General features: G+C 41.0%; 1 protein-coding gene across 4 annotated transcripts; it reads right to left on the minus strand.

Annotated features, from left to right (window-relative positions):
- Positions 1-546: 546 nt before the first annotated feature.
- Positions 547-26,011, minus strand: tnpo1 (transportin 1). 4 transcript variants are annotated; one of them, XM_086188060.1, is made up of 25 exons: positions 25,690-26,011; positions 25,448-25,568; positions 21,966-22,041; positions 21,310-21,459; positions 20,270-20,376; positions 14,864-14,997; positions 14,220-14,301; positions 12,130-12,252; positions 11,872-11,990; positions 11,506-11,566; positions 10,931-11,099; positions 10,637-10,789; positions 10,270-10,495; positions 9,974-10,145; positions 9,533-9,619; positions 9,342-9,449; positions 9,023-9,181; positions 8,841-8,928; positions 8,657-8,755; positions 8,469-8,564; positions 5,880-5,955; positions 4,595-4,694; positions 4,437-4,511; positions 4,011-4,148; positions 547-3,912 (listed from the first exon to the last, which is right to left on the minus strand). In XM_086188060.1, the coding sequence occupies exons 2-24, from the start codon at positions 25,550-25,552 to the stop codon at positions 4,041-4,043; spliced, it is 2,673 nt and encodes an 890-aa protein (XP_086044186.1). In that variant the 5' UTR covers positions 25,553-25,568; positions 25,690-26,011; the 3' UTR covers positions 547-3,912; positions 4,011-4,040. The 4 variants fall into 4 exon arrangements, 3 of the variants coding, with proteins under 3 accessions (XP_086044186.1, XP_086044185.1, XP_086044182.1); XM_086188059.1 differs by having other exon boundaries at positions 25,448-25,574; XM_086188056.1 differs by having other exon boundaries at positions 25,448-25,571; positions 25,690-26,010.
- Between the last annotated feature and the right edge of the window lie 818 nt (positions 26,012-26,829).

Below are 26,829 nucleotides of genomic sequence, written 5' to 3' on the forward strand. Positions count from 1 at the left end.
AGTAACACTATACATTTAAATCAACACAATTTTTTTCAAGTAGTGCAACTGACCCTTTGGAAAATTATGATTCCAATCATACAAGCTCAGGGTTGCAATTAAAAAGTGATTTTCCTAATCGATTAATCTGCAGATCATATTAACATTGAATAAATTAATCCTTTTAATTGACAAGAAAATCTGAAAAATGGTCCCCCATAACGTCCTAGACCCAAAGCCAAAGGTTCAAATTGCCTCTTTCTCCATCCAGAATCTTGATTTTCTGTAATAATTTCCCCCCAAAAAGTAGAAAATCCTTTAAGCGTTTTATTTTGAACAGTTTTGCTTAAAGACTGAAACAACCAATCATTAAATTAGTCGTCTTTTTTGATTGACTCGTGATTGCAGCTTTAGGTTTGGATGGAAGATACCACTTGTTCAGTGAGCTGAGCCTCAGCTGTTGTATCAATGATGAAATACAGGACAGAACAACACTACAGCAGCAATGAGAAAAGAATGTTTAAAACTTGAGGAAAATACAAGACAAAAGGCCCATAATAATGTAAACAATTTATTGGAACAATGTACAGATTCAAGCGATGGTAACCAGTCACACCCACTATATCATCTTACAAATATTACAAAATTACTACAGTACAATATAGATTCTTTGCATGATCCAAAATATTTGGTGGCCCCAAAAGTATTACTTTTTTTTTTTCAAATTCAGCAGCTTATTAAAAAAACATGTCTATCAAAGTGATGTTTTTGCTTTTAATTAGCAAAAAAGATGAAGGCAGAGAGTCTAATCAAGTTAGAAGGCTAAATGATGATGAGAATACAGGAGTTCTTGAACTAGACATTCCTTAATATTGGTGGGTGCTTTATAAAATACAAATTTTCAATAAAGCTCATAGAAAGTCAAACTTATATCGGCAAACGAGTTTATACCAAGTTATCGAACTATTTCTTTGCTTTTAAATCAGGCATTTCCTGTCTCTTTAGATACAGTTTACTGTATAACTATTGCAAAACAAAATCCCCAAGTACTTTTGCTCTCAAGGCATTGTGTATACATTAAATATTACTGTAGTCTGATGACAATCACTTTTGACAAAAAAAAAAGTACATCAAGTATGTGCAAGTTACCATGTCCAATTAATTCTTCCCTCTGCCTTGCAGCTTTAATTCTTAGTGTTTGATCAAACCGTCACATTAGAGAGCTAGCAGTGTTGCACACGACACGGGGCGTCGATTCCTAAAACGAAGGGCGAGAGTTCGACGAATCTCAGTTGTTTATCGATGCATATATGTGTAGACACATAGGGGGCGGAGATAGGAACAAGAACACAGACGACCTGAGGTTAACACACACGAATATTCAAGTAGTGAAACACAACTACAAATGTATAGCAGCAGTCAAGTTAGAAATACAGCACAGTAACAGTGTGGATTGTTCCGTGGGTGTTTTACAGACCCAAACCCTTTCAGTGAAAGAATATCAGGACTCTGTACACACACACACACACATACACACACACACACACTCAAGCCGTAATTACTCCTTTTTTTTTTTTTTTGCATGCCTAACAGCTGGAATGTGACAGACAAAATTCACTTGGAAACAAAATAATGTGGCACAGACAAATTTTAACCTCTGTATTCCATGATGCATTATCTCCCGTTTCTACCACAGTGTACGTCATTAAATACGGTCAGCAGCAAGAAGCTGAACAGGATTTTTTTTTTTAAACATGATCTAAATAGCATAATTTAAAACATTTGAGTGATTTGAATTATATAAAACAAAACGGATTCACATGCACTAAAAAAAAATTTCAGATTCTTACCCAATTTTTTAAAATGCAAAACAAATTATGTAATTCAAATTCAGGTTTAGAAAAAAAACAATCAAATGTGTATTGAATTTGTTTCTAATTCAAACTACAGTTTCTACTCATATCTGCTCATACGTGAATGATTAATTCCTGTGACCAAATATATACGCCATATTGTCAAATATGCAACGCAAGACACATTTGCAATGTTGTCAGCCAATTATAAATCACTTTTTTTTTCCTTCGCAATATCAAAGTACATTTCAGCAGCAATTCGTATAGTGTGGTAATACTAAGGCCATGATCTGAAGGGTTTGGCTACGTCATTAATTACAAGCAATGTAAATTTCATGTGCATCTCAAAAGGTTAAAATACTGCATTTATAACTCTGGCCAGCAGAGGAAAAATGACCGGGCATTAAAAAATATTCCTATCACTCCAACCCATCATGGAATACATTCAGGCTTCACGTAACTTAAAACACGTATGAAAAACAAAAAAAGTCACAGCGCAAAACTAGAGACAAAAACGTTGATGAAGTTTCACAGTATTTAAGAACTATGCATCCAGCTATGGGGCAATTTTTAGGGAGAACACTCCAGCAAAAATGATGATAAAAGTCCCAGTGTTGCAACACACGAGCGATTATTATGTATACCTTTAATTGAAGCTTCCCTCCCTCCCTTAATCCCCTTCCCACTATATGTTGGGGTGTGAGGGGCCACCAACATGCAAGAGATGAAAGCATCCAAGTACCCCACAAAACACAACCACCCAAAATATTACAGTCATCCTCAAGATCATGCTTTTAGCACAAGAAGCAACCAATAGCAAAACTTCAGTACACTGAGAAAAGGAACATATCTAACATTGGTTCGGATGGTTCTGACAGCCACGAAAGAATCACGACAACAGAATTCGTGTCGTCGTTGTGAGAGTCCAAGAAACGACGATGAGGATGAGGATGAGGATGATGATGATGACGACGATGACGACTGGCTCACAGCGTGTTCACCTGCATTCACGTTTCCTTCATGAAGCCAAGACAGTGAAAAGGACTGTAAAAGCATCCACAGCTTTGATATGCTTGCTGATGAATGTCCACATTCACATTCACACCACGAGACCGTACTAAGATTCACTCCAACACTACATCACAGCCAAGATTTGACACATTTCCTAGGTTTGGTGTGTAAACGCAGTCATGCTACATCACAGCCGATTGCTGTAATTCTCTGGTAGAAGAAACAAAAAACAAAACAAAAAAAAAAAGCACTGTAAATAGTTAAATTACAAAAGGTCAAAGAAGAACCTTATCACAGGGCAATGACAGCTGTCAAAACATACATCACTAATGCTCTACAGAGTTCCACAATGATACAAGCATGCTACCTACACCCGGAAAAGCTGCTCTTAAACAGAAAATATTGTGCTCTCCAGTGACATAATCAACAGCTTTGCCCTGCTAACAAATAGGAACACTGAAATCATCTGGTAACTAGAACGATGACGACGTACTCTCGGTGATAGGCAGCATTACAAACTTCTCCGCATCGAATGTTTTGCAGTCTAAGCATCTATTTCCTTAGCTTTAAGCTAACCTTTTATTTATAGGTCTTCTGTTAAACCTTCAACGTGTTTCTAGAACAGCCTTCAGGCAGAATTCATGTGACCTCCTCAAGCCACATCTACATGGCTGAAATGAATCCTACCCTTTTAATATGAGCCAACCCCTCATCTAAACAACACTTTACAGAGTTTGCTCTCTGCTTTGCTTACGTTTATTTTTCAGTAGTTCGGGTGACAGAATATGGAGACCCAATGAGAACAAAAAATGTGATTATTTCTGATTGTGATGAGATTACGTGATTTTTCCTCCCATGATAAGGTTGTTCTGGCAGTCCATTCCCCCCTTGCCTGTGCATAGGGGCACTGGACACTGCAGGTACCACCTCCCTCCCACCCCGTCCACCAGGTCGGAGAAGGGTCCGCACCCCTTCCCTCCCCTTGATAGGCAGATCCTTCCCCCCAGTAAAGGGTAACATGTTCCCTGGGTAAAAGAGGTTCCCTATATTGTCTCCCATCGAGAATGACCTAAGCAGAGAAAGAAAAACAGGAGTGAGTGCAACATGTGGTGCTTTTCGTTAAAAAAAAAAAAAAATTTCTTCGCCTAAACAAATTCTGAAACTGACCCCAGAGATGAGGCAGACTGCTGAAAACAGTTACACCCCGTAAAAGGTTGCCAGACGATCTTTCAGCGGCATAGGGAACTGATCCGAGAAGCGCCTCCAGTTCTCCTCTCCCACCTGGTTCTTAAACCCGTGAAGGATCTGAAATCAAACACCATCACAAGTTCATTCCAAGATATAACTGAGGCTTTCAAAATAGATCCAATGCATGTCAGGGATATTCGACGGTGTCAACTGTAGAAATTGCAGTTCTTCCGTTTGGCCACTCGGGGGAAGCAAAGGGGGGGGGGTTGATTAAATGAATCAATCGGGGCTTGTAACTCAAAGCTAATCTAAAGCATTTTCCAAAAATCTTAGCAGCAATTTAATTTTGAACAAGTAAAACTGTTACAAAAAGGTCAGTAAGCTGTGCTCAACAGCAGCTTTTACCTTGTAGAACATGTCTCGCAGATCATCTTTTGGATTTACCCAGGAGGCCACTGCGTCACAGAAGAATATAAAATCCTGTTCCAGAGAAGACAGGTGAGGCTATTTTTCAACGGCGGCGGTAATAAACAACACACTGGTATGTTCTTGATGGATCTCACCTGTACTACTCCTCCCGGGTTTACACTGATCATAGTGCAAATTCCTCGGAATGCCGAGTCTTTCTCCTCATTGTCTCTTATGTTTCGTAGAGAGGTGCACCTGACAACGGGGACGGCCACATTTAACATCACATATCAGCATGAAGGTTCAAGTAACAACATGAGAAACTTGTGTGAATCTATCAACTGCTGCTATGCTACGAATTACTTAAACAAGTAACCAAATTTATTTACCAGTAAATACATCCGGCTAATAGAAATCGTATATTGGTTCTCTTAACAACTGATTAGTACAGGGTTCATACACAGGTCAACCTTTAACTTTCCAGGATTTTCCACACCAACGAGGGAAATTTTTTTACCTGTGTATAATTAACTATAATCAACAATCAAACTAAAACATCAATATTCAGGACAGCTAATCAATTTAAGGCAAATGATTTTTTTTTCCCTCAATCAATCTTAATCTTAATATTACTGGTAATTATAAAGAAAAAATAATCCATAACTTTTACAAACATTTGTTTGTTTGTTTGTTTTTTTTACTTTTCCAGGCTGGCAATGGCCATTTTGTAATTCCATGACTTTTCCAGGTGTTTATGGCCGTATGAACCCTGTTTATACATATTTGTACTCTAAGTACACGTGTGGAGGAAGTTGTGTCTATCATGAGCTGAGATAACCACAACAAGTCAAGCATGCACACAAAACTGATCAAAAGAAAACAAATCAAACATTTTACTTTTAGCACAACTACTCTGAGCTGTAATCACATCACTTTTGTTTATGAGCAGTGTGTCCAGCAAAACCTCATCTATAGCACCTTGAAAATAATTTGGACTAGAAAAGGTTTGGGGTAGTTTTTTTTTTTTTTTGGGACAGGCACATGCAGCTGGGCGACTACAGAACGAGAAAGGGATCTGGGAAGACTATTTTGCATCCTTTCTCTGTTGTTGAACCAGCAGGCATGTGACTAATCTGATCCCATGCATCTCTGAGGTTGTTAGCGACAATCAACAATGAACAAAAAACTAGAAATTAAACAAATCAATGTATAATACATGAAGGTGCTACTGAGGCAAAACAAATCACAAGTAGGACCTAAAAGAGGACAGGGTTAGTCACATGATTGGCAATGATTACAAACTGATAAAAAACAAAAAAACAACTGAAAAGACTTCTTTTGAGAAGGAAAGTGAGGAGAGGAGAGCCACAGGAGACAGACAAGAAGAGAGGAGGAAAGCAGAGAGGAGATGAATTAAATAAAAGATTGAATAATACACACCAGGGTCTTATAAACTGCTGTAGCATGGGTGCCACCTCTTGAGGACAAACGTAACCAAGACGACCAATTGTTATTGCTAAGGTAACGCAATCACGGTTACACACCACCAAACGCCAACCAAGACATGAGCAATGAGGAGGGGGAGGAGAAAAAAATAAAGAAAAAACAAACAACTCAGACATAAAATCAACAGAATTTGTGTATGATAATAAACAGAAGATTTCACTAGTGTTGATTATTACTGCCCCCTTCAGTCGCAGGGGCAGAATGTAAAATATGACACTTAAAAAACATACAACACGTTTAAGGGAGAACACATTGACAACTTTGACAAGACATTCATAGAAAAAAGGCAAACAAAGGCATCTGCTTTCAGAAATCATATGGATCAAACAGCTATTCAAATCTTTTATGAAAACGATTAATCAATTCAAATGTGGCTCTCGTTGTAAAGACACAGGCTAGCTGAGCTGTAGCATGTGTGTGTGACTGGCCTAAACAAGAGCATTTCACTTGTGGAGATTTCTCCCTTAAACTCACAAATGTTAATTTTACAGAACAGAAGTTTTTTTTTTTGTTGGGTTTCGTGTGTGTTCTTTTGAAAAGAAATGACAGATTACTCCAAGCCAACTACATGGAGGGAGACTAGAATCCAGCACAGCAGGTTCTTATGAGGCAGAGAGGAGGGAGGACCTAAGTTTAAGAGACACAAAACTATGCAACATTCTCATTAACAAACAGGCATTTATGAACAGTCCAATGACACATGCAGAAAGCAGATGGTATGCTCATTAGAATAAAGTTCAGTGCAGGATCAGCTGATCAGAGTGACGCCACATACTGCCACACCTGCATCGAGCTGCGGTTTCACAGTACATGGCTGTTTGATCTGAATTTAGTTTGCCAGGCAAATCGGTTCTGTCGAATTTGCATCCCTTTGTATCCACTGTTGTGTTTTCAATTAAAGCTATGGATACTGCAGCACTTTGTCCTTTACGTTCACACAATCTCTGCATTGCACAGTACGTGGACTTTGTGTCTGTGGCGTCCCACTCTTGTGTGTGAGTCCTACAACACTGTTGAGTGTCCGATTCCGTCGTCTCAAAGTCAATGCTTTTTGAATGGGTTTTCAATTAACTGCCCCAGATGAGGTCTGTGGTTATCGTAAGCTTAAGGTATTTTAAAATTTAATTCTACAGCATAAAATACATCAGTAGATATCCCACTCGTGCATTTTGAAGCTTATTATGAGTCTTTAAGTTGCTAAAATGTGGCTAAACCAGACTTTAGTGGACTTCATCGTGCAGAAAACTGAAGAAGTGTGAAAGTAATTATGTTGTAATTCATAGCATAATTTTCTAACATTTAAAAAAAACATACAAAAGGCGTGTTTTTCGGCTGTAAACCAAAATCCAAGACATACTGAAAAACCCCTGCAGCTTTTGGACAATGGAGCCAGTGATGATGCTATCATCTGAGTAGGCCCACGGTGCTCTATCGTCAGAGCACGCACACAAGAAACACATGCAGGCCAAACTGGCTAGTCCCGGTTAGCCATCTGCTAACTTCTCTACTTTTCAAATGTTATCGGATAAAAAAATTGTGATCGTGAAATGAGTCATTAAAATGTGGTCGTGTGCTGTTTTGGCAGGAAATGCCTTCGGCATCAGAGTAGTCTGAGATGTGGAGACCAGAGTGCAGCACGATAGCTTTAATACCTTGAAAACATGCAACAATAATGAAAATCTTCAGTGATCAAAAATGAATAAATTTGTCTGAAAGGTAATAGTTATGAAGTATCCTGCATCAAACATCTTAACAACATTTAACATCTATTGGCAGATATGCATCCACATTTAAAGAACAGTAAATAAAAGCAACGAATAAACTTGACAGCAAACAAACAGGAACACATCTACAGAATCCCTAGTTTGTCTTTTATTTAGGCAGGTTACACTTTACCCTTGCATAATCTCATTTTGACTGTTCAAATCCCAATTTCCAGATTAAGTGTTGACACAAGAGCGGAGTGTAACCTTTTGTTTGCTACATTTAATCAGTTTAGGTGTTCTCTCAATCATTCAAAAGTAGTTATTATGTATGTGTATTTAAGTATTTCTTATGCTAATGTAGAACTATGTGAGGCTATGATCTCATCTATCTAGCTCACACGGCTTTGCATTTTGTTCTCTCTCTCTCTCTCTCTCAACAGTACAGTTAACTTCATGGTGCACAGTAAGTGAGTTCATTCCAAGGCTGGGCACTTACATGGCTCGCTCGATTCAAGCTTGTCAAGAATTTCACACCAGGGCTTGCCCAAAGTTGCTTTTAGGATTTGCTTTCATCTGTATTTACAGGCCACACTGCCAGGTAGCAAATCGGTCGTGGAAATAGTTTGAATACTTTGGAGAAACCAGCGAAACCAGTAAGGCTCATGGCTTGGCAACGTTGTTGTTACAGAGATTAAAGGGCAGGATAGTGAATGTGGTGAACCCTGGCTGAGTGGAGTGTGTGAGCACCTCCCTGAGTGTATGTGTCCGTGTGTGTGGCGACCTGGCTGGCTGGCTCAGCACTGCCACGGAGTGGTACCTGTGTTTTCCAGTAGAGTCTTTGGAGTGTTGGGCCTGTTAATGATCTCCACCAGCTGGTGCAGCACCATGGCAACGTACGGCTGCATTTCAGGCCCTAAAATGTGGACAAGAATCTGCACTGTAGCTGTATTTTCACAACCCTAACAAAATGATTTTGTGAAAATGTGATAACAGAGAGGTACTCACCCATTTGTATAGATATTTCTCCGATTGCCCATGTTGCATTGTTGCACACTGATATTAATTCTGGGTTTAAATTAGTACCCAGTATGGGCATAAAATCAGCTGGAAGAAGGAAAAGGAGTCATTTAGCAACTGTTTTAGAGGCCAAACATTACTCCAGATCCAGCAGTGTGTTTTCAGAACATACCAATGCATGGTTTGACGTGCTGGAAACACGCCTTGGTCAGATCTCCTAGCAGAGCAAAAGAACTCTGACGTACTTCTGGCATTTTGTCCTGAATGGTTGTACAGGACACCAAAGATGAACAATGGGAGTGAGTCTGCGCGTTCATCAGATACACAGCATACTACGCATTCACAGTTCTTCACCTGCATGCACTGGTACATGAGAGTAAGGATGTTGCTACGAGCAACAAGCTGCTCAATGGTGCCCCCCAAACCCTCTGCCAGTCCACTGAGGAGATCCAGAGCCACGATCATGAAGTCTTTGTCAGGAGCCTCATACTGGTCTGGCTGTGACTGATGCAGCTAGAAGAGTGAAAGATGGTGGTAGAAAAAGAAAAAGTGGAAGAGCATCTACACACGTCTATCTCTGTCAGGATCCTGGCCATCACGTCGGACCCCTATGAAGACAGTCTGAGCCAGTCAGGGGCGACCACGCAAGTGTCTGAAGGACCTGCACACTCACCATGGCCTGAGCGAGGGTTTTCTGGACCAAGTTAACACAGCGTTGGTACACAGGCTCACAGTAGGGCAGGAAGCCACTCTGCAGGGCAGTGGCTACAGACGACAGACACTAAAACACACAGACGGCAAATACACTCAGTCATCAGTCCATCACAGAGGTTGCATCTTTTTGCAACCTTTTTAGGGACTCACCTCTAATAAAGGGAAGAGGTCTTTGTCTTCGTCTTTCAGCTGGTTCCATTTCTGGATCAATGGAGGCATCAACATCTGGATGTATTCCTGATTAAAGAAATGAATTCGTGATAAGGACATTTTCATGACATCGACAGAAAATTTGAACAGAAACAATTTTAGCGCTTTCAGTCAAAATCGTCTTTACAACGGTAATTGCACACAAACAGTATGTGTGTGTGTATGTACTTTGCAGTAGGGTCTCATGACTCTTGAACAGGTTCAACTGTAACAAAGTCACCCAGACAAATAAATCTAAGAAACTCTTGACATTTCACTTGTGGGGAAATATAACTGATTAAAATTACACTGACCAAGTAACACGAGCAAATGGTGCACTCATTTGACATGTAACCACACAGAAATGTGAAGTGAAACCGTACATGAATCTACTCAGCATACCGGTTTATTCAGATGGTGCCCCACTGAGTCTGCAAGCGTTCCGATGGCGTCGTAAAGAATTAGTAGATTTTTATGCTGGTATTTGTTGAATGCAAACACCAGTGTGTCCAGGATGAACGCAAGATAGGGAACCAGCTCTGTACAAGCCTCCTCCTCCAAAGTGGCAAAGGCACTGGTGAGGAGGGAAAACACATTGTAGAAAAACAATGTTTTAAAAAATATGGATGCATCTTAATGTAAGGTTACAAAAAAAACAAAACATAACTTATACAGTTTCATCAGGACTTCCTGCTCACCTGCAAGCAGCTTCCTGCACACGCTTGTTGCTGTCTAGTATACGTTTGAGTAATTCTGTCATCAGAGGCTTCAAGTAAACATCTGGAGGTTGGCTAACAACCCAGTGGGCGTAGCGGCTCAGCGTCCAGCAGGTGATGGAACGCACCAGGGCCTTCTTGTCTGACAGACACTGAATGAGGTGGGGAATGAGCTCAGGCAGGTATGGGATCATGCCCTGCATGCACCCTGAAGGTGAAGAGGGATAAGAACAGTCAGTATCAGGTTTACAAAATGTTCCACAAAGTCCATCCATCCATCCATTTTCTCACTCACTTTGTGAGAGGAACTCCACTTGCTATTCTTTTGTCCCTCAGTTCAGTTTCTCACCTTCAGCTATAGCCCCCAACACCAGGATGCCAGACTCCTTAACAACCCACTCTGGATGGAAGAGCAATTCTTTGAGTAGTGGCAGAATGTGGAGCAACAGATCATCCCTGAACACATTGGCCAGCACGTCCAGTGCTGCGGCGGAACACTTGCCTGAATTTTTTGAGTAGAAGAGGAAGAAGAAGAAGAGAGACGCAGATGAGTGACGGGCAGATGTTCAAAAAAAAGGTCGGTTGACTGAATATCAATTTAGAGATCACCACTTGAGAGGATTAATCCAGGCACTGAACTCACGTAGATTCCAATCAGAGATAGTATCATCATCATCCAGTTCTTCATCCTCATCGTCCTCATCCTCGATCCCATCACCCTCATGCTGCTGAGCAACTGTGCGGGAGCGGTGGAAGCGCGGCCTTATGTCCTGTTCGTTGTCAGGAATGGCCTCATCTTCCTCAATGTCCCCCTGATGATGAATGAGCCAAAAGAAAGAGACATTAATGTTACCCGTCACTCACTCCCTAACAGGCCTAAATGACCGCTGGTGTACTTTAAGGAGCCTGGTGTAGGACTGAGTCCTCATACCTCAGTGGGTCTGAAATAGCTTAATACATTTTCATGTTTTGTTCTACTGGCTGTTGGTCGAGGGAACCTGAAGTGTCACAGTCACATCCAAAGTTCAAACTGGTTGCAACCAGATTTTTTTTAAGTGATGTTGTAATTATATCACGTGCCATAAAATCGATGCTACTCCAATGTATCTATACACCAAACAATAACACAAACCTTAATTGAACCACATGTCATGAACTGTGTGTCACCATGAGTCAAGGCCTTCCTGCAAGTGCAAATATTACACTACATAAACTGACCTTGAGCAAGATAATGTCAATCTCAGAGTACTTCATCCCGTTGACAAGCACCGGAGTGAGTCTGGAACGAAAGCCAGAGGAAAAATTATGAGAACAAAGGGCAAGGAGAGGTCGAAGCCCAGGAGCCATCATTCACATCTGATTCCCGCTGAGGGCACTGTTTAATGTGACAGTATGGTGAGGGATGTTACAGCCGAGGTCAACAGTCAGGGTTCTTTCATCAGCCGTCCTGAAGTGTGGGGGAAGAAGACTATCATACTGGAGCAAGGTCTTCACTGACTTACTGCCAAGGTTCCAATGAATCAGCTGCTTTCAATATTTGTACTGGAGTGTCACTATGTGAATTGTGTGCAGGTGTATTCTTACTGGGAGAGGTGTCCACATAGCACTTCCTTACACACCGGCTGCTCCGCCAAAGTAAGCCAGAACTCACAGGCCTCCAACGCCACATTTTCATCTTGGTCCTGTGTCCTCTGGAGCATGTACTGAGAGGAAATTAAGAACTATTTTAAATAATTTATCACTGACATTAACAAAAAATTCTGACGCACAGCATCTGGTCATAAGAATTCATAAGGTACCTTCCCCCTCCCTCTCACGTTATCAGGCCGTAGTTTCACTCACCTCTATGATATTGTGCATGTGTGGAAGGAGACGGTCCAAGCGGACCTCCAGCAGCATGACGAGAGCTCTGCACACATTCTTCCTCACCTCTGGTTCCTCATCGGTCGCCAGTGCAAACAGATTCTAAAGAGAAGAAAAACCTTTTTTTTTTTTTCGTTGAACAATCTGAAGGCAAATGAATACAGGCAGAACAAGTTTTATTTTGTACCCTTTATTTCTTTGTTTTACATTGAACCTATTTAACCAATTCTCTTGAAACCTGGTGGGAGGTTGGGGCACGGGTGAAGGACAAACCCTTTCATTTTTGGAGCAGATATGCTATGAATAAAAGGATGTTTTAATAACTTTTTTTGACATAATAGGACAATTTCCAACCATGTCTTGCAAGCCAAGATATATCATCATGAAGCTAGAAATACTTCATAACCGTGAGCTGTCTCTGCAATGCGTGTCTGTGAGCGACTGTGACACTTGTCTTGTTCGATCAACCGTACAGATAATTGGTGCCAAAACATTTCCATCTAGTTTGCTATTTGGTAAAGAGTTTTCTGCCATTCCTGAAATGCAGGCATCTGTTAAGCTTCCCATATTTTCCACCACCCTGTACTGTGTGTGTATGCTCCTGCAACCGTGCTGCAGATGTCGCCATTGCTCTCACGCACACTAATCTACAGCAGTCACACACGAAGGCTGCAAAGCTGAACATAACAGTTCTTAGTTAAAATCCCCTGCAGACATCATTCATGACCGATAAAGTTCTTTGCTTGAAATAATTACGTGTGTCTAATATGATTTTTCCATTAAAAAAATTATGATCACCAATCTAATAGTCCTCAAAAAGACATCTTCTTAATCCATGGAAAAAGTCAGCAATCAAAGCAATCAATGCAAATACTGCTAATTTCAAAAGGTGAGAGTGCTGGATGGTGAGTTGTGCTAGTAGTTACATATCTGCACTGACATTACTACATACGGTGAATTTCAAAATCAAATGTGCAACTGAGGGACAATTTTGACTTGAAGAGGACTTGGTTTAGCTCCCTTGGTCTTTTCAGAAGAGGGGTGGATTAGCCAGGCAGGTGCACAACACTGAGACTGAGCCCACACTGGCAGCAATGACCAAACTGGGGTTTGAGGGTGCAGACCCAGCAGGAATACATTGGGTTCCCACTGGGACACAAATGGTTTAAACCTTGCTGCAGGTGGGAGTTGGCATGAAAGGAGACGGCATGTATCACACAGTGATATGTACTGTGCTCTCTTCTGGGGACAACATGTAACTACACGTCTGAGTTGTACATCAGCAGCTAGTATTTAGGCCTCTAACGCTCATGTACTAGCTGGTGAATTCTTTGCTGCCATCAGGACGGGGTTATGTTTGAACTCACTGGAAAATGAACCGTCCGGCAGAATTACTTATCCACTTCTGCAATCAGCCCCTTAAACGCTCCACAATTTTTAGGTAGGCCGGCTGTTATTCATTAGTTGGACTATGTTCTACATGGTTTTGTTTTCGGCTTCTTGGCATATTTGTTGTTATATGCTGTTGTATGTGTTGTGTACCAACTGCTCACAATAAAACCCACCAATGGGACTCATAAAGTGTTTTGAATTGAACTGAACCAGATATATACAAATGAATATGTAGGTATATGATGTAATTTAGGGCCTGATACAAATACTGAAATTACAAATTTTTTTATTTCAGTGTTGTTATATTGTTTGCAGTTTATACATATGATTTTTTGCAACAACCCCTCAATCGTTATCAAAATAGCTACAGAGTAGTAATCAAAAAAGCTGCTACAGGATATTTTTACTGTTTTGAAATAAAATTTATAGTCCAAAATAATATCAGTGCACAATATGTTCTGTAGAAGTTTTCATATTGGTAGATATAAGAAACTATCAACGCTGATACCGATACATCCGTGATAGCCCAGAATTATCAGACAAATGGGTTAAAAAGCTACTGAAGTATTTTCAGAGGTGAGGTGAGACCTGAGGCAATTTCAAAGATCATTTATGAGTGTTATCATGTCAACACGCATAAAAACACACATGAAATGTGACATTAGAGTGAGACTTGCCTCAATGAAAGGGTCAATATGCAGCATTAGAGCCTGAGTCCTGCTGATGATGAACTGATTGACACAGGCGATGGCATGAGACCTGCAACACAATGACCACCACTTGAGAATCCCAGCAGCACATTTTCCTCACATGTCGTACACTATGAATGAAGCCTCTGTCTTCATCTTCACTCCATTGGCTCTAAATTTAACCTTAGAATAAGAGCAACTCTTTTCCCCTTTCAACAGGCAACTGCATTATGACAGATGACCATACAACAACACCCACCTTCATTTCCTGGACACAAACCTAAAATGTTCCATTCAAGAAGGTCTCACAACATATAGCATTGGTTCTGGGTAATATTAAATCAGTTAGCAATTCATTACAACATTTATTTGGTGTGCTATAGATCCTCGACAAAAAACGATGCAGCAGATTATTCATTTGGAATTGGCAACAGATGAAAGTATTGGAGGAGATGTTATTCTATATTTTTCCTGCTTTCCAAAAGTCTCTTCATCAGCTTTTTGGGTTATGGAAATACAATTTGACAGGTTTAATGACCAATATTCCACCCCTGTGCATGGCGACAAAGTTCAAATTTGACCTTCAAACATTATCTTCGTGATAAGAATGAAAGCAGAGGATAATCTGATACCTAATCTTGGGACTGTTGTGCTTGAAAAACTGCAAGAATTTGGGGATCATGATGTTGAGAGGTCGATCCAGCATGTCACTATCCAGGATCTCAGCAGAGTCTTCGCAGATCTTCTGAAGGGCTCCAAAAGCTCCCTGGGGGACAACAAAAGAAAGAAAGCAGAGTTGGTCAGAAGAGTGACAACATCTTCATCATGATGGTGAAACTACTGGCCAAGGAAGAACACTTTTAGTTTTCTGGCCAGCTCTGGATCCAGGAATAAAACCTTCCATTTAACATTTTGAGACAATGTCATTTCCCTTCATTTTTCAGGAAACCCTAAATTGACCTTGATGGAAAATCAAGCAGGGCGGCGTGGCTCAGAGGTTGAGTGGCTGTCTAGCAGCCAAAGGGTCGCTGGTTTGATCCTCACTTCCCCCGGTGACCGTGTCCAAGTATCCGTGAGCAAGATACTGAACCCCTATCTTCAAAAAAGTTTGAGTAGTTTTGGAAATACACACAGACATACAGTACATGATGGTTTCAGTTCATCGATCCATGGTTAGTATGCGAGCTCACGATGGGCTGCAGTGTCTCACACAAAACTCCAGTCCAATTAACTGATACTAGACACAGTACAGCGCTGACAACGACGGTGCCTGAAATGAGTTTCCATGGCAACCCATTCCATTTTGGCATTCCTTTCAGATGATGGATACAGAATGTGGAGAACTGAAAAGATGAAATGACACAAGAAGAAGGAAGCTGAGTTTACGTCAAGGTCACAAACAGGAAACCCGCCTCCCAGTTGTATTTGGGAAGTTCCTCCACCATCTATACTTACCAGAAACATAAGACGCAAGCACATGTGACTAACTGGTGTCGAAGCTTTGAGATACTTGAATCTAAATCTGTATTGGTAAGATCAACAGTAAAGGATATGTGGCTCAGTTATATTTTCTAATCAATACAAATAAACAGAAAAGGCAAACCTAGCTATGTAAAAGCCGTCACAACCAAGCTCATGCAGCGATGCATGAAGCAAGAGACAGAACCTGTGCAGCATGTTTTCTGTCAACAGAGAAGGGCAGGGAAATGGGCGTGGCCTTCAAGCACTCCAGTGACGCTGAGATGTCTTGTGTCACCCCCTCACCGCCCTGCTGTGGAGAGTCATTAAAGGCGAGAATGTGAGCCATACAGTGAGCTGGGGCAAAGACAGGAATGCATCGAGCCAAGTCGACATCTCCTTTCTGCTCTGGAGACTGGAATGAGTTACACTTCAAACGGGCACAAAGGTGAAAAGAAGTATAAAGTATGTGATCAAACTTGACCCTGACGACACCATGGCAACCGCCATTAATCAAAAGAGTAAAAATGGCTTTCAAGTGAGATCTATATAAAGCCATCCAGCACCATCACACGTGACATCGAACACACCTGCTGGTGTCTTTTTATAGAGGAGTGCAGCGCCGTCATCATTAGCATGACATCCTGGATGTTCGAGGGGCAGGAAAAGGACGCTTTTAGCCAAAAAATATGAGAACTGTCAAAAAGACATCCTATCATAATTGAGCGTCACGGAAATTATACTTTTTTTTTAACGTTGGTATCGTCATGAGTTCCTTCGAAGCAAAAAGGATTTATATATCAGCTTTCAAAATAATAATAATAATAATAACATATTTAGAATTTAATTTTTTGTTTCTCAAGATAATCTTCACATATGAATGTTGTTTTTAAACTTATGCACAACTTCATCTTCACCACAACTAAAGTTCGTGCTTCTTCTCCCTTCGGCGTGTCGATGTTTAACAACCTCTGGCATTTCATTTAGCAACCTTTTATGGAACTGCAATTTTTGTACAAACCTTAGGGTTAAAGATTCAGGGTGGTGGCATTTTTTTTAAGCAGAACAAAAAAACCCCATCTGAATATCTTAATTTTGTGTGCACCGCTGACCTCATTTCATGCTTTTAACCAAAAAGTCAATGGAAAAACCCACTGACTTTGAGATGAGGGAACCAGACATTAAACACCGCAAACTTTAGGACTCATTCCTGTGCCATACTAAGTGGCTATTATTACTACTTAACCCCCCCTTACCTGTAAAGAAGATAGCCCCGCCCACTTATAAACAAGCAGAGGCAGAACAAGTGGAAAGTTTCGCAGAAAAAGTGGACCAGTGAACATGCTTGAGCTCACACATTATTAGCCACTTATTCTGCATGAGTGGCAAGGATTTAGAGCCAATCCCAGCTGACATGGGGCAGGAGGCGGGGTTTACCTTGGACAGATCAGCAGTCAATCACAGTACTGACACAGAGACAAACTTTGAAACTCATTTTATGCGATATTACTTTCTTCTGATGCCTTTTCTTCTCCTGGGTGCAGGCAAGAGCTTCAAAAACTGTACTTAACGGGTCTGTTACATTCAAATGAAAAAAATCTAATGCGTAATATTGATTATGCCAGTGTCATTATTGGGAGCACTCACTACAGTTAAACGTACTACGCCCCAACCTAAATTGCACTTGGTATTAAACAACGTAATATTACATAATAAGCCAGATATAATTCAGACGTTTTACGATATCACTTGAAGATTATATCACCTGACACATTTAATTCCAGCAAAATCTTAACCATCTCTACCATCAGAAGTTAAGAAGCTTTCAGCCTCCAAGCTGCTTTTCAAAAACATAGCGAGTCTTATGAGGAGTTGCTACATTTGGTCGCTGTTCTGTGTTAAGCCGCGCACGCACACGCGCACACACACACACACACACACACACACACACTTCACGATCCTTCACAGTAAATAGCTGACCTAAATCTCTGCTTGTGAATAAGCTTTATAAAAGAGACGGGCAATGGCGCTTCAAGGAGAAACATTTTTAAGTCACTTCCTTAAAATTCCGATAATGCAGCTTATTGAAAGCAATATGGACGTTCTTACAGTAAGCAGCGGCGACCGATGCTGCCAGGATACTCTGCCCTTGCAACATAATATAATGTATCCACCTTCTCTATAGTGACTGATGTCACATGCACATGCTGCTGACAGCATATTAAGAGCCACTGAGTTTATGTGAGCCTAAGTAAGGCTGCAGTCACACAGCTCACATGGTCCAATATCCACTACCAGCCACTGTACTGGCACTAAGTGGTTGCAAAAATAGACGCCTTTCCATTAACGTATGTGCATTAGAGAGTTTCAACTTTCAATTCAGCAAAAAAAAAAAAAAAAAAAGTTTTTACACTTGCCTCAGGTGTTTTGCCCCTCAAGAGTACCAAGACTGAGTACTTAATCCAGTTATATGGAGTTTTTTTTAAGTATGAAAGGATGTAGCATTTAACCCACAACATTAATTTTGACATGATAAAACAAAAAAACAAAAAAACACCTTCTCCAAAAAAAGACATGCAGACATTTTATTCCGAGCTGAGGGTGACTTGATGTTAATATGAAAGCAAAAACAGACTTGCATTGAAGTGTTAACTTTAGATTGCCCTTGAATAACTTATGTCAGCTCAGGACGTCGCCTCTGACAGTGACCGCTCCACCTACACCCCATTCCAGTTTGACATGGGCTGAATGAGGAAAAGAAACAATGTGTCTGCGTCTGAAAGTGGGAGAGGACGCATGAGCAAACACCGTCAGTTACTTTTGCGGATTCTAAAAATTACATCACAATTGGTGAAACATAGGAATGTTAGCCAGAGGCTGACAAAAGTTACCAGGGTTCCTGTGGGATTTCTCCAGGATTAAAGCTGGTTATCGATCCAAAACATTCAACAATACCTTGACTTCCATATCAATTCCTGGAATTTTTTTTTTTTTTTTAAATGGATTAAAATCCACTCCATTGTTAAAATGGATTTTTTTTTTTCTTAACAAAATGAAAATTACATCACACATCATGCTGACTCACTTTGGTCTTTGGTTCCTCGGAGTTTCCACACACAACACTTTCAGAACATGGAAATGTGATTCAACCTAATTTGTCTGTTTCAGCTCTTTAGTTAAATGTCCCAGCACATCTGCATTTTTCCTCTCCAATCAGTTTTAAATCATGAAAAAAGGAACTGCAACTGGCTATTTACCCCTCGGGTACTGAACGTTGATGTGTCTTTTGATACTCAACAGAATCACTGCAATTCTGTCTGTATCATAAAAATATCGGCCGATGCCAGCCCTCTCTGGAAACAGGAATCAATTTCATCAGACAAAATAGCAAATTAGAGCGGGCACGACTGGAAGCATCACACCAGATTTTATTATAAGAATGTCAGAATTTATCATTGAATGTAATAATAATGCTTTACTGCCAAGTGACATCACGGTGTGCATTATGCATCTCTCAACAAAGACTGCCATGTTGATCTTCTATTTTTGTCATTTAAACTGGGCTTCGGATCCCATTTCCTTGTCGAGCTGCACACGGCCACACTCTGAACCACCTCTGCACACGATACCAGCTACAGAACTGCGTCTGTGAGTAGAAACCCATCCTCACAACTCTGTGTACATAAATGGTCAGATGAGCTCAGTGGGACCGTGACAAAGACGAACTCAAAAAAGCTCACAACAGAAACCAAATACGATCAAGTGTGCAAGTAAAACTGCAGCAGAATTGTATGAATAAAAAAAAAAAAAGTAGAAATGTGACATCATTAGCCACTGATGACATCAAGCAGGTCGATAAGGGAGATGATTAGGAATCAATAAGTATTACATACTACAAACTAATGATGGGTGAACAGTGAAATGGGTTGTGATCACAAGTGAGGGCGAGGAAACAACTTGCTCTCTGAAGGTATAACGACGATTGTTTTGGTTGGCGTAATAAATCCTGATCTTTTAACCGTGTGAGCGAAGTCTGAAGTCTGAAAATTAGGTCACAAAAAGGATAGAAAGAGAATAAATGATGTCTATGATGAATAATCTGTCGTTGTGGCTGACGCTCCAGCTGTGAGAGTGTATTTAGCTCATCTGGCCAGCAGGATGTTATCCAGATGCTGCTTTGTATTTGACCCAGCTCTTCCTTTTTTCACGATAAATAAATAAACTAACAGATAGAAACACAGCGCTCTGTGCCAGACACAGATGTATGTTTACTGAATAGAACGAGTGTTATCACAAATTTGCCACATCCTTTTTCTTAAGAGCTTCCAATCCAGACAATTCATATGAATTTACTTTTAAGGAACCTTGGTACTGACAGCTACCGGTAACATGAAATAGAACATTTCCAAAAAAGTGAAAGCCCTAAAAAAGGTACTGCCATAAAGACAAACCCAAATGTCTGCATGGATACATAGTTTCTGGCATCATTCGCTCAAGAGGAGTAGTAAAAGAGAGTCGAAATTACAACACGTGAAAAACCCATAACCACGAGCTCCTACACGGCCACCTTGCGTCCTCACCTCACATGTGTTGTAGTCCTCTGAATCCAACAGCAGGCAGAGTTTGGGCAAAAGCTCCGGCCAGTTTTGTAGCTCTCCCTTGGAGGCGATGGTGGTAATAAGGATACCTGTTTGGGTGAAGGATTTCCTGTCAGTGACTGGTGTTACACAGCAACAGAGAATAAACAGACATCCTCCTCCAAACTAAACAAGAAGACAGAAACCCCTCACTCCTCTGTGTGCGCACTGGGGAGCCGAGACCCACAGAGAGCAGATGCCCTAAGCTATTTAGCTTAGCACAATAATTGGTAGTGAGCTGGAAGTGTTAGCATAGCTCCATGAAAAATTAAATACATTTTTGTCCAAAACTGTCTTTGCCTGCATTAATATGAATTGGGTTGTAAACAGAAACGGTAATGAAACAACGACTGGAGGAAGCATCTAAAAACTTTGAGCCAACAAAATCAAACAAGTGTTGACAACTCGAGGCGCGACTGCTACCACTGGTCACAGCCGACTTTTTAAGAGAGGAAGATGATAACCGCTTTTGGACAAATCAAGTTTCTGAATCTGGCCTGTTTGATGACTGACGTATGCAAACACAGCCCACTCACTACCAATCACTGCGCTAAGCTAACGGACAGTCAGGAGGGGTCTGTAGGTCTCAGCTCCCTGATGCAGCACAGAGGAGAGAAGGGTATCTACCTTCCTGCCTGGATGGACCACAAGTATAATTCCCAAACAGTTGGGGGATGTCACTCTATCTAAACGAACGGTTCCATCCCTGGACACATTTAATGATATGAATTGTATCAATGTTCAGTAGTTTCTTTGTTGTTTTGCATGTAAGAGGGCTGCATCTTCCACTGCAGAAGCTGAAGGCAGATTTACGCTTAAAATAACAGGAATGGATGATCCAGGGTACACAACAAAATAAAACCTTTAACAGCCCAACAGTACAAAGCATAGTTATAAATAAGCGAGTTATGGTTGCTAGCAGGCTAGATGTGCGTGGGAATGAGAATCATGAGTGACATTCTGGTTGAGAGGACACAACCTACCCACTGTGGCCCGGATGAGAGGTGAGGAGTCTCCGATGTTTTGGAGGCACTCGCTCTTGATGAAATCGGAAACGCCATTGGGGAAGTTCTGATAATGAGCTTTGACATTGTTCTTCAGTATCAGCCCACTCAGGGACCGTGTTGGTTCATCTTGTGGGGGAGGAGAAAATAACCAATGAATGACACAAAGGTTACAGCCACGCTCACTCCCTCCACCGCATCATAAACACAGGCTGAATCTTAATGTGTGAGAAGTGCGTAGATCTCTGTGATTTGATGGACATCAGCTCGGTTCGTTCAAAATTTGTAGCTGGAATTTTTGGGTTGAATATTTGCAATTTGCATCATAGCTCAGAGTAACAGCGCAGCAGCATCCTAAAATGTCTTAACACCACTTAACATTTAGGTCATCTACTGTGCAGACATCCAAGCCAAGAGTTGAGTGGTGCCAGGAATTAGGTTTAAAATTAGAGTGACCCATATTCTGACTGTCTCATCATCTGTGGCAAAGATTCATCGGGGTCACCCGAGTCATGGCCAGACAGACCTTTCACTGAGCCGTTACATAAACGTGACGTGTTCACACTGTCCAATACCATCAGGTGATCTAGGAACATTAAACAGACACAACAAACAGAAACAGTCAGACTGCTTACCTTCTGATTTTAACTTTGTCAGGACAAATATCAAATAGTTGTTGAAGTCTGGATACTGGTTGAGCTGCTCGAGTCTCTGGAAAACGCGGTTGAGGAAGATATGATGTTGCAGTCCTTATGAGCACATTACCACGAGCAGGTGTTTATGTGGTCAGGTTGTGGTATAATGTAACAGTAGCATGGTACATGTGTGTATGTGTGTGTGGGGGTGTCATAAAAATGTCATTTGAAGGGACTGACTCCTCCAGCCAGGTGGCATATTTATTTCTGCAGCACATCCATGAATGATTCTTTTAGTATCAGCAGGCACAGAACATACGGGAAGCAACACGGAGCAGAAGATCGTAACAACTGTCTGATGCACGAGCATTCAGTGATTAAAAAACACTTCTGCATTTAAATTAGTGGCAGCACAGAAGCTATTTGACATTTTGCAAAGCAACAAAATTTACTTTTTAATGAAAGAAAACGATTTAGTTCAGCAAACCAAATGCTTTTGATGGCAGTAGCTTCCTGACTGAGTGACACTTGAAATTGATTCAAGTAAAGTGAATATCAATTTAACAGCTACAATTACCATTTCATGGTCATGTGCCTCCCAACCTTGATATCATATCAAAATTGACCTTTGACCCTTTGAAAAAAAAATCAAAGCCCCTTAATTCAACATAACAGAAACCACATGTTTTCATTACTGAATAATCTGCTGTTTATTTTCATGATTCACTGATTATTTGTTAAATCCATGAAATGTCAAGAAAATTTAAAAAATGCTCATCACAATTTCCTCAACAAGTGACATGTTAATTTGCATCTGTGTCATGCATGACAAAAAGATGCAGCGAATCCTTACTGAAATGACAAAGTAATTGGCAATTTTTTCAATCAACCAATCCATGAATTGTTGCAGGTCTTCTATTAGACATTTTGTGTCAAATTCTGTCACAATCTGCATACAAATTATTGAGTTATGCCCAAAAAAAACCTGTATTGTGAGGTCACAGTGCCCTTGAACATTGGCTAGGGACAGGAATCAAAACCAGATCCAAAATGTACAATTCACTGCAATCAGATGCTGCAGTCAACAATAAGGACTCATGGCAGAAAGCGGAGCCGCCTAATGCCTGGTTTCATGTTAGAATAACGCCACCGGTGCCTGATATATTGTCTGTAAATGACCACATCCTATAGCTGTTGAAACACCAGTAAAATGCTGAAACGTCACTACATCATTCCATGTTAGGCAGGGCTGCTGCTTCCCAACACAACCTCCATTACCGAGGGTAAATATCCAGTGTTGTAATCAAGTTACCCCCCCCCCCACCCCGGCGGCTTTAAGAGATTTCTTTTATGTCTATAAAAACCTCACTGAAATAAACACTGTACAGATATTCTGACAGAGAGCATGTTGCAACAACAGCTCTCAGGCTGCAGCAAGCTTGAATCGCTGACCAGCTCTATACTCTTTAAAGAGTAGGAGCCTTGTCATCTATTTTAAGATGTTTAAACGTGATCAGGCAGACATCCGTTCTCCGAGTAGAACGCTTCACCTCAGTCACAAGCTGCCTTGATATTAGCGTTTCTACACAGTGTTCAGACTCCAACGATGACACAGTCAGGTCAACACTGAACACCTGATCAGGAATCAATGACGTAATCAGACCCATAAGGGGAACAGATAAGAGCGTTGCTATCAATAAAATCAACATGAAAAAATTAATTTGAGACGAACAGACGAGCTGAAGATAGTGCCTCAAGCCATGAGTGTCGCCAGTGTGGAGGCAAAATTACAACCAGACACCATCTCGTGATGTGATCACAGCAGCCGCACCAGCCTATATGTTGATGTTCTGACACATGAGTGCGAAGTCCACATGTAGTAATGTATTAGTGACCGCCAACTCCTCAGGGTCAGACCACACCCATCTCCACACCCGTGTGCCTTCATGTTGCTCCCAGCTACACACCTGTTAAATTTCATGGCCGCATCTTGTGAAGCTGTCGCAGTTAATGTGTCCAGAGACAGAGAGGCTGACACATGAACACCTACTCAGAACACCCGCCTCTGGTAGTTCCAGCTATTGTTGGTGTTTCCAGGAGCACATTTTGCATGGATCTCACACACATACACACACAGTGAATATAATACCCGCAACGTGCTGTCACGGCTGGTAATCATCTTTGCAGTCATAATCTTTGAAGCCCTACACAGCTTAAATTACGGAACCACGCGTCTTTCAGTCAGTTCTAATGCTGGCTGGGGACCATCACAGCAAGTCCAACGAATATTAGTTTGGTGTTTTGTTTTTTTAAATAGAAATCTGTTTGGGTCTGATAAACAGAACCGTTAAAAAAGGTCCTGTCATTCTTGCTCATCATTTGTTGTTCATGCGGTCAACATGTATTTTAAGAAAACAAAATGTTACTTTTTTTCAAATTCACAATGTTTCCATGTTTTTTTTTTTTTAAGTACGAAATGCAAGGACACACAAATTTGACTTTATAGAGACAATATTGACATCAGCATAAATCGACTGTAGCCCAAATAGGTTTTAAACATCATATGGGGGGGAAAAAAATCTTATTTTTGTGCATCCCTTCTTTAATTTAAACATTTCCTCTATTGTGATTTGCCTCCCTCCTGTTTCTTGAGTGTGCTGTCAGTCAGCATGAAGCAACACTGTTGGCGTCAATCATGTCAGATGAGAAAAAAATGACACATTTACGAGGTCATTATCAAACATTTCACTAGACTCTAACAAACAACATTCAAGACTGAAAAATAATCAAATGTCTCATATGAAGATGTCGTTATGACACGGCGTTACACGGGGACGCACGATAGTAACAGCAGACATGGATCGTAGCCCAGTTTTGCTCAAGACTCTTCTCAACAAAAGATAAGGAAACAATGCGATAAATGTGTGATTAATGGGCTTCATTAAAAGATTTGGAAATAAATTAGTATGGAGCCCCAAATTCTTGGTTTTAAATACAGATAATTTCCGCAAATGTCAGCTATAAACCAGTATCGTGCATCCCAATGTTAAATAAACATACTTCCTCCTCTCAGATGAGTAGTTTTCCAGGGAAATTACGTTTTAATAAAGAATTTTTTTGTTTTCCTGGAGCGTAATAGAACAGGAGTATGTCGGTGGGGAGGAGACTACTACTGGATCTACCCTGCTAGCTTGTGAAGCAGCCATAAACACACCGCCAAACTCTTGCGTTTTCATCAATCAAACTTAACTCTGCACGAAATGACCTTCTTTGCCAATAGCACGGGGGGACAAAACAAAACAAAACAAACAAACAAAAAAACACCCACCATTCTGTTACCTGCGTAACCTGCTTATAACGGTAACCACCCCGGCTAACAGCAGCTAGCGCTAGCCTGTTGAGCCTTGACGTGATTAAGCACCGCGTTAGTCAACAAGGAACCGTTAATATTAGTTATGCCGAGCGGGGGGGGGGAAGGATACTTGCTGGACGGATCTCTGTGTGGACGTATCTGGCGACTGAGACTCCTTAAGCAGCTGTAAAATTTGTTGAAGTCCTTGCTCGTCTGGCTTCCACGCACACTCCATCTTGCTGCTGCTGCTGCTGCTGCGGATAAAGACACAACATGAGCTAACGGCGGATTTGTCATGTAGCCCAGCGCGCTAATGCGGACTCCTAGAGGCGGGGGCAGCGTAAGCAACACACGGCGAAAAGAGGCTATTACCTGTTGGAACTAATTAGCCGGCGTACTCGGGCGTCGTTGACTGTCTGTTCAAATGTGTGTCTGGGTTTTCAGACATGGGCCTGTTCCGCCGTAGGAACATCCGTTTTCGCATCAAGCTGAAGAGCTGCGGGCCATTCAGTCTGCCCGTCGCATTTAAGCGCCTGTCTGGTCAGCTGACGCGCGGCCGAGCGGTCCTAGTGCTAGTCTAGTTTCGCCCAACGTGCTCGCAAATCAGCAGATTAGTTTTAAGTACAGATGACGTTCGTGTTATTCAAGAGGTCGGACTCCGAAGGGCTTGACACAAGCGCGTATCTGGTAGCTTACACCGATGTGGGCAAAGCAGTGGCGGCGACAGGGATGAGGGGAAGTGAATGCCGCGAACGGTTTGGGACGCAGCCTGCATCGTGTCGTTCAGACGGCTCAAGTGGGTTTTAAGACGATAAAACAATGACATCTAGAGGCCGGTGTCAATATCATCATTATTCACTTTACTGCGTGGAAATGAATGGAATTTGTATTATTATTGTATTATTTATCACTACATGAGCCGTTGGAGAGGGTTTTTGTTGTTGCTGTTGCTGTTTTCAGACCAAAACACGATTACACACTAGGTCCGATGTGTACTAGTATGTTATGGAGTGTTACATGAAAAACATACATAGCTACTCTACAGAAGCAGACAAAGGCCGTACTTGTAAGTAATTTTAAATGAGGCTGTCTCATGACAATGGGTTAATTCACAACAAGATAATTAACCCCCTGCAGAGATAATGAATCCATTAGCATGTAATAATGTCATGAAATGTCATACTTGTCATTTGTTTTTTAATGCTATTACCACTTATCTTGTAAGAAGGGGTTAATTCATCTTGTAACAATGAGTTAATTAGCTTGTTATTATTAATTGAAAAGATAAGCAGCATCATTACCTTGTGATTATTAACCCGTTAATAATAAGGATACTTTATTAACACCACACAGGGGGAATTACTCGGAAATAACACATTACAGGTCATACTTGTGATTTTTCTTTTAATGCTCTTATCTGGCGATAACAACATAACGATCATTTTTCTAATGAGAAGAAGTTAGTTTATAACAAGATAATAAACCCATGGTCACATAATAAAGGTATTTAGA

This window comes from Aulostomus chinensis, chromosome 19 (genome assembly GCF_037954235.1).
Source record: "Aulostomus chinensis isolate RoL2024-O1b breed Wild chromosome 19, RoL_Achi_v1.0, whole genome shotgun sequence".
Lineage (NCBI taxonomy): Eukaryota > Metazoa > Chordata > Actinopteri > Syngnathiformes > Aulostomidae > Aulostomus > Aulostomus chinensis.